This window comes from Calonectris borealis, chromosome 1, assembly GCF_964195595.1.
Source record: "Calonectris borealis chromosome 1, bCalBor7.hap1.2, whole genome shotgun sequence".
NCBI classification, from domain to species: domain Eukaryota; kingdom Metazoa; phylum Chordata; class Aves; order Procellariiformes; family Procellariidae; genus Calonectris; species Calonectris borealis.
Window position 1 is genome coordinate 208,694,796 of NC_134312.1, and position 13,267 is coordinate 208,708,062.

Below are 13,267 nucleotides of genomic sequence, written 5' to 3' on the forward strand. Positions count from 1 at the left end.
TTGTATGGACTACATTGAATCTGAGGGATTGAAATTTTTAAAACACTTAGCTTCTTTATGTTGCTATCCGCATGTATTGGGTCTGGCTAGGGTGGAGTTAACTTTCCCCGAAGCAGCCTATGCAGTGCTGTGCTTTGCATTTGTAGCTAGAAGGGTGTGGCTACCACACCCGTGTTTTGGCTGCTGCGGCAGCATCCAGGCTGTCTCTCCAAGGCCCCTGCAAAGGCCAGTAGGCTGGGGGTGGGCAAGAGGTTGCGAGGGGACACAGCCAGGACAGCTGACCCCAACTGACCACAGAGATACTCCGTACCATGTGATGCTGTGCTCAGCAATAAAAGCTGAAGGAAAGGAGGAGGGGGCGACTGCATTTGTTATTAAGGCATTTGTCTTCCAAAGCAACCACTACACGTACTGAGGTGGCTGGATGTTGCCTGCTGATGGGACATAAAGAATAAATATTCTTTTTATGCTTTGCTTTCACACACAACTCTTGCTTTTTTCTATTAAATTGTCTTTATCTTGATCCATGAATTTTGCATCTGATTTTCTCCCCCTGTCCTGCTAAGGATGGGGAGTGAGTGGCTTGGTGGGCACCTGGCAACCCCCCAAGGTCAACCCACCACACCAAATTAAACCTGTTTTGTTATAAAGACTTAAATTGTCTAGTTTGTTGTTTCACTAAGGTCTTAAGGGGACTCTATCTTTTAATGTTGCAGGCACATCCTAGGCAAAGATTTTAGCAAAGTATACAGGATTAATAGGGATTGTATCAAAGGTTCTTTCTACCTTTTTCACAATTCTTTTTCAGTCAACTCTCAAATTCACAGCAGCTTTGGTTATGGTGTTAAACTGCAGCCATTCTCAAATTGTCTTGTACAGAAGATAAAGATGGCATCCTTCACTTCAGGGGGGAAAATGTAACCTGGTGTGTAGAGAAAGACTGTGCTATAAACAGATAGTTCTCCTAATCGTTAATGTGATTTGTTATACGGGGAGGTAAGATGCTCAGAAAATCAATATTATTTCTCAGAGATCACACTGGATAGTTTTTAAAAAGTCACTTGTCACTCATGTAACTTCCAATCCACCCGCCCCAGGAAAGCACAAAAGATTGTTCCCAGGGAAATGACGGAATGGGGAATGCACACTCTGTTAGGTATTTAAAAAGAAAAAGCGGCATTATTCCTTTTTTGAGTGCTTCCAAATTCCATTTTTTAGTGTGTCTGGGTGATTTTTTTTATGTTCCTCTTATAACCTTTTTTTTCCACTAGGCCTGTTTTCTAATTTACTGTAATTTTGTTGAGTTCTACTGCACAGATGTTTTTGATGACTTTTTTTGATTACCTGAATTCATGAGCTGTATAGCTTTATTTCAAACATTTTCTAAATACTTTTCACTTTATAAATGACATCATTTCACAGATCCCTTTTACAAAAACCAGATACAATGTACCAAATCCTGACATTCCTGTGCAGCTTCTTCCTTTGCTGTCAGCGGGTGCTGGGGATAGTGGAGCGAGGGTGAAGTCGGCAGGAGCAGGTACCAAGCTGACACATCTACTACAGCCTGTTCTCCAGTCACAACCACACGTGGGTGAACTGTTCAGGCAGTTCATGCCGGGGTATGTTTAAATACAAACTAAACCAGAAGGGTGATGTGAGGCAGAGAAGGGCATATGGGCGAGATGGGAGCGACGTGACCCAGGGAGCTTCCACTGGGCTTTCTCCGTGACCGATTGTGGGTATTTTGGGAGGGCCTGCCCGGTGTGTGGTGGGACCACCTCCTTTGGATCACAAGATGTTGAATCCAGCTCAGAGGAGGGTGGGCTTGGGCTGCGTGGGAGGAGATTCCCATCCTCCCCGCAGCAGCCTGGCTGAGGAGGTGAGGAGAAGGCCTCCTGCTCTCCTGGAAGCACCTGGTCTTCAAAGGCAACGGTGCAACACATGCAAGGGTACCCTGCTAGAAAGAAGAATTAGATCAAGGGGAGCGAATAGAAAAAACTAATCATTTTTGCTGGAATATGGATTATAGTACGGAGGAGCAGGATCTGATCGATGTGGAAGAATAAGAGCTGGAGTTTGAGTGTCAGAAGACAGAATACCCTTATGCATTGGCCAGCAGCACTGAAAAGGAGGGGGACTTGGGAGCTGCTGGAGCAGCCCAGCGAGAAGGGGGACATATGCCACCGACCGCTCTGTTCTCATCCCAAACCCACACCGGAACGCTGCCCTGTCCTGCTTTCTGCGGTTTCCCTGGGCCTTTATGTTACATTGTGAGACTGGCTGTGTTCTCCTGGCATCGTCAGATCAGGGGCGTCCTCGCTGGCCAAGCGCTTCGGAGCTGGCACAGATTTCTTTCTTTTCTCTGAATGGTCACAGGTGCCTGCCACCTTAGCAGCTCCAGCAGGTTCGCTGGGAAGCTTCCTCTGCGACAGGCAAACTGCCAAACGAGCTCGAATTGGACAATTTTGTGGAAGAAATAGATGCTGGCAGCAGTTTGCAGAGGAGCGCTGTGGGCTGGCCATGCCGCCTGTCCTGCTGCGTTCAACTCCTGAGCAGCGGTGAGGAGACAGCAGCCTGGGTGGTTCACTGGGGGAGTCACAGGCATCTTCTGGAAGTGCTATTTTCACCAGTGAATGACCAGCTTATAATGTAAGCTTTTCAGATAATGGTCTTTTAATTGGTGGTTAAATAAAGCCTTTTATGTACAAAACCTGCTCTGGCTGGGGTTAGTTGACACCACCCAAGCAGATCTGGCCCCAGCAGAGGGGCAGCACCTTACATGTGCACTCGTGGAGGGCCACGTCTTTCTGTGCTGTGTAGGATTTGTCTTGGCCTCCTGATACTGATTTTAGATCTCCTACTGAGTTTTTGGGGGGAAGGCAAAGGGAACACACATGCTACCATCTCGTCAGGGCTTGGGGCCAGCGTACGGCTGCCTGTTGCTTTGGATACTGGACTCACTGGGCTGGGACATCCCTTCCCGTTCTCTGTCCTGTATAACCACCTCTTTGTAACTACCTCTGTATTTCTGCAAACCCTAGAAAGCACAGTTTCACATCAAACTTTTTATTCCTTTGGCCGAGAGGAAATCCCTGCCAAGGGAAAGCTTAAGTATTTCTCCGTCTCTCCAAGGGAAAAAAGCTCTTTGGAAAAATACTGTAAGTACAGTAAGCCAGCTTGTAAGTCACAGTTCATCTGTTACCCCCCTATTCTATGCTAGTTAGTAAGTATTATGCTGTGAAATAGGCTGAAACTTGCCTGCCAGACATTTAAAACTGAGCTTAAATTTGAACTGTGTCCTGGAAGAGAGCAGAGCTGCCACACACGCTGCTGGTTTATAAACACAGAATTCGCATGAGCTGGGCTGCTGGTAGAGAAAAAGGATGCTGACAACTGGAGATATTGATCTGCCTTTCTCACAGATGTGCTTGTCTTGGAGTAGTGCCCGGGGGAGCGTGACTGCGTGGAAAAGCAGCACGTCAGAGCAGAAATAATGTCATGCAGCCCAATGGCTGCAGAAGATCCCTGCTCGGAGCTCGTCTAGGGGTATAAAGCTGCCTGAAGGAGCAAAAGCAGTGGCGAGCAGAGTGGGAGAGAAGCACGCCGCGGGAGGCAGGAGCATCAACCCACTCCCGCTGCTTGCGCGCCGTGTTTGCAGCCCCGAGCACGCCTGGGCTGAGCGAGGACGGCTCTCCGGGCACACGGCGTGAGCTCTGCTCTCTCGCAAATGAGCTATATCCAGGTTGGAGAAGCAGAGCGGCATTTCAGAGATGTTGTCCTGTTTTGTTTGGCTCTCCCTCCCCGACTTGGTTAACGCCTTTGCGACTCCAGGAAAGTTGCCCCTCAATGGGAGGCTGGGGAAGACTTTTGTAATCCCAAACATCTCGGGTTTCTTTTCCTCGGATAACGACAGACTGGCCGACTGGCAGAGCTTTTGTGGGCAGGAACTGGTATGGAGTGGAGTTGCAGAGCATCACGGTGAAAGCCCTGCTCATCGCAGCGTACGCCTTCATCATTGTCTTCTCCCTCTTTGGCAACGTCCTGGTCTGCCACGTTGTCATCAAGACCAGGCGCATGCACTCTGCCACCGGCTTGTTCACTGTGAACCTGGCTGTAGCCGGTACGTGATCACGCTCCTCAACACGCCTTTTACACTGGTAAGACTGAGGCAGCGATGCCATAAAGGCATCGCAGTTACTTCGGTGGCCTTTGCTTCTTTACGCCGCTATAGGCAGTGAGTGCGTGGATGTTCTGCAGATACCTGTCCAGTCCAAATTACAGTGATTGGAGTTATCTTTGGAAAACTCCACATGTCTCTTTCTTCTCTAATTCCTGTTATCTAGTTGAAGATCTGAAATTATCCATTTGTTAAAAGTGGCCCTGATAGTACTTGAACAACAATAACCTCACAGTGATTACTTAGTACTTCGTAGTTTCTAGTCTTTTTTTTCCTTCCCTCTCTGAAGTATTTCCAAGGTAAAACTATGAACCTCTTGAAAAAAAGATTAATGCTCACCATCATTTTACAAGCTGTGTTGAATAGCTCTAGTTTGCTTTGAAGTAAGGTAAGGCGTATAGGTCAGCCCCATCCTGTAAGGAGGGCTTAAAAGGGAAAAAAGAATGTATTGACTCAATAGTTAGACTGCAGAAGGACACACTGTGAATAAAACAGAACAAACATCTTTGGTACTGCGCTGCTGTATTGTCCTGGAGGATGTTGCTGGGCCACTGAGCAGCACTAACCTACCACTTCAGGGTTCAGAAGCCAGAAATTTATGCAATTATACAAAGAACCTGCTAATTTAAGAATATCTTTTACATAGCACAAGGAATTACATGCCAGAGGTGTCTCAGATATCTATAAGCATGTGGAGGTGGGGGGGGGTGCACAAAACTAATGGTATTCTGGTTTTAGGCTCGTTTTGTGAACAGTACCTGGCTCTTCAGGAAGGGGATGTGCCATGTCAGTAGGTTTGCGCAGCACTGCTCCCTCCACGTCTCTGCCTTGACCCTCACAGCCATTGCCGTGGACAGGCACCAGGTGAGAGCTCTCTGAAGCAGACAGGCGGAAAGCTTGGGAGGGCATAATTAAAATGAGAAAGGATGATCCCATGTCCTTTCCTTCTCAGCTCCCAGATCAATGTAAGATGCATGAGGAGCTGACAGGGTAGGGGAGCAGTTCTTGCTGTCAGATGGAAAGAATAGTTTCAAGCCCACAGCAAGGTGGGAGATGGGAGATGTCCACTGCCTTGCGATCGCTTCCAAGCTGGAGAACAGGAGCTTTTCTGCGGTAGATAATCCAGTAGCTCTCAAACGAGGAGGAAGTCCCAGATCCTGATAGGAATTCACGGGGGCAGTTCTCCTCTGGAGTGGTTTGTCCAGCGCCATGGATGTAGGGACATCCCAGTTAGCTTCTGCAGCTCTGTCTCCCTTTGCTCTGGGATGTACCACCCCTTGTTATCCCAAATACTGGAGCTGACTGTAGCACACTGGTGTTTGTCACGAGCAGAGCTGTGACTTGCCGTTGATAATGGGCTCAAAACTGGGGACAGTCGGGCATTATCAGTTTGGAGTCACCCAACAACCACACAAAACAGTTAACAGTGGGCATTTTCTGCTAGAAAGCTTCTCGTTTCCAGAAAATGCGCTGGCTGTCAGAAGCATCCCCAGGGAGGTCTGGTTCAATCACAAACCCATGGTTCTTTGGGTCACCAATACTGAAGAGGCTGAGACTATTTTCTCCTCCCTCTTTTTTTTTTTTTTTTTTTTTGTTTGCTATTAAGTAAATTGAACCTGGAAATGCACATGTGTGCAAGACCCCCTGGTACCCAGTTTTTCCCACTAGATGCAAATACTGAAATGTGAGGGTCGGACTGGGATTTGACTTTACCCGTTTCCATGGAGGAAAATTTCAGGCTTTCAGGTACAGCTTACAGTCTGTGGGAACTGGGTGAAGACTACTGCCTGCATGCTGAATTTCCATGTTAGGTAAAAAAATAAGGTTGGAAGATTGTATGAAAAAAATGATATAATTATTTCCTGAAATGTCATAAGCCTGAATATTGGTTTATTTGCACAGGTTATAATGCACCCTCTGAAACCTCGCATATCTACGGCAAAAGGTGTTATCTACATCGCTATAATCTGGTTCATGGCAACTTGTTTTTCCCTACCACGTGCTATCTACCAAAAACTCTTTACCTTTGAATACAGGTAAGGATGCGCTTTGCTTTCCTCCACAGTCTCCCTGGAGGCCAAACTCTCAGTGGTCATACTTTGGCATCTTCTACGGAAAACCCTGAGCATATGTTGAGGTCAGCCAAGTATGGATCTAGTCTATAATTTTAATCAGATTCCTTTTGCAATGGCTGATATCCTGTCCTTGTTTCTATTTTTAATTGTTTTATCTTTATTCTGTCACACTAATCGCATGAAACAGTCTGAGAAGTTAGAGAATCTGGCCTGGACCCTCTATCTCTATACACTGGCATTTTACACAATGTACCAATCTGACTTGTTTGGGCAGACCAGAAATGGGGAAAAACCTAAAATCTAACAGGTTTTAATCTACTCTTTAGCCCTGGGAAAGTGAAGAAATCTGCCTCAGCTGCTTGTTCCATAAAATGCTGTCATGAGCCTTGATATTTAGAAAGTGCTTTAATGAGAGAAAGGTCTTTAATGTGTGCAGAGACTGTGTTTCTGTTTGCCAAAGGACAGAGAATAAAAACCTGCTTCTGTGCAGCTGGAAATTTTGTAATTGATGAAATTCATAAAATTATCATAAGGTCATGAATACCCACGAGAAATTATCACCAAATTGCTCACAGGCTGCTCCATGGCTCAAATCCTTGGACAGCAGAGCTCCGCTTCCCTGTGACACATGGGCATAAATGAAGGGTCTGCCTCCAGGCTTCATGGCAGGAGCCCTCTCCCACCTACCTCCTGTTTCTGATGTACTTCTCCCCCAGTGCCCGGCCATATGGGCTCTCACCCCCTGTCCGGTATCTCCACTTGCAGTGGGGAGGTTACCCAGTGCCCGTGTCTGCCGGAGTAAGGAGTCTCTTACACCACAGGCACTTTTTCTAAGGTAGAGTTGAAGAAAATGGATGCCTATTCTTTGCATAAGTAGATGGCGAACACCAATCTGTTAGCTCAGGTCTGCCATCAGTGCTAAATCACAGAGAATTTTTCTTTCCTAAGGTAAAGTAATGAATATTCAGAAAGCTTTTCTTCCGATAGAGAGCTAAACCCCAAAAAGCTGCTGTGGAGAATGTTGGACATATCATCCACAGTTGGAGAACGTGTAATTAAACAGTACCCTGAGTTTGGACTAGTACCTTTTGATCAGAGCATCTTTGCATTATTGTCAAGTGGCAGCTAAAGGATCCCCCAGTTTGACTTTTTAATTTGCCTCTGAATGTTGCTCTCATATCCTGTAAAGCACCTGGGTACTTCTCAGATCAGACATTTAGGACATTTCATCCCAACTAAGATGTTAGCTCTCTGTAATCAGTTCATAAATGAACTGCTTTGAGAGAACAGATGATATCTCTAATAGCAAGTAATAAAAGTGGAGCATTTCTCTGCAAGATATCCTCCGGTGATTGCACAATTTTGGTCCTTTTAGAGACAAGTGAGATGTGTCCTTCTTGGGGTGGCTAAGAAAATTCATATGACTGCAGCTGTCTGTAGTAGTTTGTAGAACTTAATGTTCTTAGCAGAAGAAAATCTGATTTTGAATAACGAAAAAAATGGGCATTCAAAAACTGTACCTTGTATTGCACAGGAAAGCAATAACTCTCCCTGTGCTGTGGAAATTAGCTTGAATGTCTCACGTGGATGCCCCATTCCACATTCAACTTGCAGTAGTCAGCAGTGAAGCGAGAAAAATCTTCTTTTTATAAATGACTATAAATGGGAAAAAAAAAAAAAAAGATAAATGGTTTTTCCCAATGTCCTCTAATAAACTTACATTTCTGAAATCATTTTAAGCCTTGTGCTCAGATCTTTCACACCTGAGTATTTAAAGAGACTGAAATGCCTACCGCTCCTTGCAGCTAGCCTGTCCTTTCAGAAGGTGTTATCAGTCTCTCACTTTGAATCCACTGCTGTTTTACTACCCTTTATCAAGGCCCCATGAGTCAGAGTACGTTGTATCACTGATATGCAGAATCAAACCTTTCCTCCTGCCTGCTTTGACCCCTTAAGCCAAGTCCCATTTCCTCCTTTAACAGTTGCAACCCGTCAGCCCTGAAGCGGTCAGGCAGTTGGACTAGATGATCGTTGTAGGTCCCTTCCAACTGAAATATTCTATTCTATTCTATTCTATTCTATTCTATTCTATTCTATTCTATTCTATTCTATTCTATTCTATTCTATCCTGTTCTATTCTATTCTATTCTGTTCTACTCTACTCTACTGGAGATCCCAAACGTGCAGAGCCTGTGAACCGTGCTCCCCAGTCCAGTGACAGCAGATCCCAACTCTTTACTAGCAAATAAACCTTTGGGAATGCTGAGTACCTAAAAATATAATACTATGCACTTGAAAGAGGAAAGCAGTGATGGGGTATTTTTAGAACTGCAATAACCTTGGACATACTCTGAACTGCTGTAAATCAGACCCATTCCCTGATCTCAGTTGCCCAAGATCTGTCCTATATGTTCAGTATGAATTCAGATTTAAATTAACATGCCAAAGCAGGGACCTGAGCCCATTTCTGCTCTACAGGAGAGAGAGAGGTCTGTAGTGTTGGAAAACCCTCTTCGTGAGAGTTTGGGAAGCTAGCCCATCCCTTCCAAAGCCCGTTCAGTGGACATTATCCTTTCATTTTTCCCTTTGCCTCTTCCTTCCCTGTAATTATGCAGCACCAATTTAATTTTGGATTCCCTCATAACCCCTTGTAGTCATCGTTATCAGTTTTCAACTGTTTAAACATTTCTCCCAGATACTAAAATATTTCCCCAGGAGAGGAAAACTGTGTGCGTGCACATATGGGCAAGGGATAAAGCAACAAATTAGATGCTACATTTGGTTCTCTCAGTCAAAAGAAAAACGGTCTGTGTTTACGTGCGGTTTCTAGCAGCAAGCGTTCACTCACTGGTAGCAAAGAGGAGGGAGAAGAGCGGTGAGGAGGAAGCTGAGAGGGGAGGGAGTATGTGATGGCAGCAGGAGGAAGAAGAGACTCGGAGACAGGACACAAGGGAAGGGGATGGCGTGAGGAAAGGAGATAGAGGGAGCCAATGTCATCTTCTTCCCACCTTCATTTTGTCACAGGTTTTATAAATGTTGAACAAAAGCATTTTGAAGGCTATACATTTGTTACTTTGTATTCATTAACAAAAATCTTTCTTTACTTGGATTTCTGGAATGGCTTTACTCAGCTTAAGTTAGTAATGAACAGAAGAGCTTCCCTGTCTGGGGCAAAACGGAGGAGAGTGAGAGCAGATCAAGAGACCCTTCCCCAAAGCATCCTTTCTTCACTCAGGGGAGCAAATGGTCAAGGCTACGGTTGGGTTTACCTATAGAGTCACCTGGCTTCAGGAATGGAAAATGTTGTCTACTTGTGTTTGGTTTTTTTTTTTTAAGAGTCTGCCCTTACGGAAATGCAATGTTTCAAATCTTCATATAGTATCCAATATTTTGCAGGATTCTTTCTCTGTTTGGTCTCTCAACGATTTGAGAGAGGAAGTCTGCCTGGAAATCTACTTCTGAAAGTTAGATTTTGCTAGTAGCTTGACCTTCTCCTCTGAACCTTCAAAGCATCTCCACTCCTGTGCATGGCCACGTGCCTGGCGTGGCTTCTGCCAGACCAACACCGTGGCCCCCTCCTGTCAGCATCACCTGCCGGCTGGGGAGAGCTGAGTGAGCAGGGCTGGGCGACCCTCCTCAGAAAACTAGAGCAACGCATTTTCAAAGTGTGATTCTGCTGTTGTCAGTCTTATCAAAGAGGAGAGGAAAAAATGATCTTTTGCATTTTGGATTCATCTTTCTATGCTTTAATGCTTTATTTTTTTCTGTCACATCTTCTGTCACAGTAAAAAACTGGCTGGACGGCCGAGCCCAGAGAGTTGTGGTGAACGGAGTTAAATCCAGTTGGCGGCCGGTCACGAGCGGTGTTCCCCAGGGCTCAGTACTGGGGCCGGTCCTGTTCAATATTTTTATCAACGATCTGGACGAGGGGATCGAGTGCTCCCTCAGTAAGTTTGCAGATGACACCAAGCTGGGCGGGAGTGTTGATCTGCTGGAGGGTAGGAAGGCTCTGCAGAGGGACCTGGACAGGCTGGATCGATGGGCTGAGGCCAACTGTATGAGGTTCAACAAGGCCAAGTGCCGGGTCCTGCACTTCAGCCACAACAACCCCAGGCAACGCTACAGGCTTGGGGAAGAGTGGCTGGAAAGCTGCCCAGAGGAAAAGGACCTGGGGGTGCTGGTTGACAGCCGGCTGAACATGAGCCGGCAGTGTGCCCAGGTGGCCAAGGCGGCCAACGGCATCCTGGCCTGTATCAGAAATAGTGTGGCCAGCAGGAGCAGGGAGGTGATCGTGCCCCTGTACTCGGCACTGGTGAGGCCGCACCTCGAATACTGTGTTCAGTTTTGGGCCCCTCACTACAAGAAGGACATGGAGGTGCTGGAGCATGTCCAGAGAAGGGCAACGAAGCTGGTGAAGGGCCTGGAGCACAAGTCTGATGAGGAGTGGCTGAGGGAACTGGGGTTGTTTAGTCTGGAGAAGAAGAGGCTGAGGGGAGACCTCATCGCGCTCTACAACTACCTGAAAGGAGGTTGTAGTGAGGTGGGTGTTGGTCTCTTCTCCCAAGTAACAAGTGATAGGACGAGAGGAAATGGCCTCAAGTTGCACCAAGGGAGGTTTAGATTGGACATTAGGAGAAATTTCTTTACTGAAAGAGTGGTCAGGCCTTGGAACAGGCTGCCCAGGGAAGTGGTTGAGTCACCATCCCTGGAAGTATTTAAAAGACGTGTGGATGAGGCACTTCGGGACATGATTTAGTGGGCTTGGTGGTGTTGAGTTGGCGGTTGGACTCGATGATCTTAGAGGTCTTTTCCAACCTTCTATGATTCTATGATTAAATGGGGCTCTAGGCCTGGGCCCTATACTTGTCATCAAAACTCCTACTAAAAAAACACCCAGTGCTCTCACTAAGAGAAACAAAACATGGACCTAAAATATACTCTTTATTCTGAAAGTGACTGACAACATCCAGAGGAGGAAAAGCAGCGGGGTACAGGTGCTTTTAGAGGCACACCATCTTCTACTGGAATAAACATTTTTACTCTCTTTCTGTGTAATGCAGTTTATATCACGTTTTAAATCTCACAAGGTAGCTACAACGCAAAGAGCATGCAGAGGAGCTGGTTGCAACTCTCCTGCATTTGGAGGACTATTAATACCCAAGTGATGGAGAGAGAAGGTTTGGACAAAGGATGGCATAGACCAAACCTGAATCTCAACATTGCCATTTTACTTTCTGGGGTATTTAAAAAAAGACAGATGGATGTAGCTGTTTCTAGAAAGAGTGTAGTGATGAAGAGGCTGAAGATGGACTCTTTTCCTTAAGATCTAAATTGGAGTTTAGTCCATCTTCTGAAAACGGCAAAATACAGCAGGAGCAGTGCCACTAAAAAATAAATAGAACTGAGCTGGGCAGCTGCAGAAACACATCTTAAAACAGCAAGATACAGCCGAAAAGCTCAAACATGCTGAGACTGTGGCCAACTTTTAGATGGCAACTCACACAATAGATAGGCTATTTATCACGTGCTGATGTTTTCTCAACAGTTTTTAAAGGTTAAATAGATTTTGAACTAGTTCATGTTGCTCTGACAATTTTATGAGAACAAAAATTAAAAGAACACAATTATAACTACTGTCCAAAAGTTTGCTCAGGATTTAGCATCAGACCACGTGTATTGCACTACGGGTTTTCAGATGGCGACATGCGACTGTTTCTGGAACCTTCAGTCACTTTTACACTGCTGTAGTTCACAAAATTGATTTTATTTAAATAACAAAGAAGAATTGATACATATTTTATTGAGCACTTTAGAAGACAATGAGAGATTCACTGCAGCAAGTCATATTTTTAAATACAAAATGGGAATTAGTAAAAAGTTAGGTTCATATCCAACATGAAACATGAACATGTTGCTTTCAGGAGCTTCGAGTTTTAAAGACTGAGAACTCTACTTATATCAAACAGTTCAAACACATCCACATCACAAAATCTTAGTATTGCACTATAGCTCCTTGTTCGAAACACACAACGCACAATGTGCATCTGCATTACCCACATATAAAGGGCCATCAGCAACATACCAGCACAGCCAGAAACGATCTAGAAAAGGTCAGAGGGGTTGTAGGTTTGCTGGGAGAAGTATGGCGGTAAAATTGAGCAGTTTGGACCACCAGTATCCAACACAAGCCCTGTTTCTTGCTGGTAATGCAACAGACATTAGGACTGCAGCTGTGCTACTGTCCTATGCAGAGGTAGCATAATACTATGGCTTTAAAGACTTTCTTTTAAATAAGGCTTGTCTTAGCCGAAAGCCATATAACAACTGAAGAGTTCTTGTAATACTAGCCCAAAGTATAGTATGGCAGCACTTTGGGATCCACTTCTTTAACAACAGCTGCCAAATTCAAGTAGGTGCACTCTCTTTGAAATCTGCTGCAGTACATGAACAGTTCTGTGCAAAGGTGGTAACACCAATTACTTCTTTTTCCCCCTCATCCTCAGCCATATGGAGAATGCTAACAGTGGAGAACACAACAGCAGGTGACACGATGAACCAGAAAATGGAAGTCCTACCTAGCTATAAAAGAGGTCCTACTTTGTCTAAAAAGACAACTTGGGAGAGGTGACAGGCAAAACGTTTCAGTTGCATGGACAATACGAAAAAACAAGTGAGCATACAACGTTTGTGGAAGATACACACTGCCATTGTGGTATTTAAACCCCCACCCACCTCACCTTGTGTCTAAAATTCAAGACAAAGGTCATTTTAATGTTCATTGCAGGTAGAGGTGCTGGGCAGCGGGGACGACGTTAAAGCTGAATGCTACTCTCCCAAACCAGTCCAGTAACAAACCAGGCCAGTTTTCCAATTTACAAACGCTTCCCCTTCTTTTGTCTGTTCCAATCCACTTCAGCATCTTCTCTTTAATTAAATTTAAGTCACAGGGTGTGCGGGGAGAACAACCTTTCAACCTGTTTACATCTACCTCACTTTGGCTATCGGGTGCTTG

General features: G+C 45.2%; 1 protein-coding gene across 1 annotated transcript; it reads left to right on the forward strand.

Annotated features, from left to right (window-relative positions):
- The first annotated feature begins 3,773 nt into the window (after positions 1-3,773).
- Positions 3,774-6,236, forward strand: GPR83 (G protein-coupled receptor 83). Its single transcript, XM_075140384.1, is given in 5 exon segments — positions 3,774-3,935; positions 3,937-4,120; positions 4,123-4,160; positions 4,919-5,044; positions 6,083-6,236. Coding segments are annotated over 5 exon segments (648 nt in total). The 3' UTR covers positions 6,221-6,236.
- Positions 6,237-13,267: the final 7,031 nt, after the last annotated feature.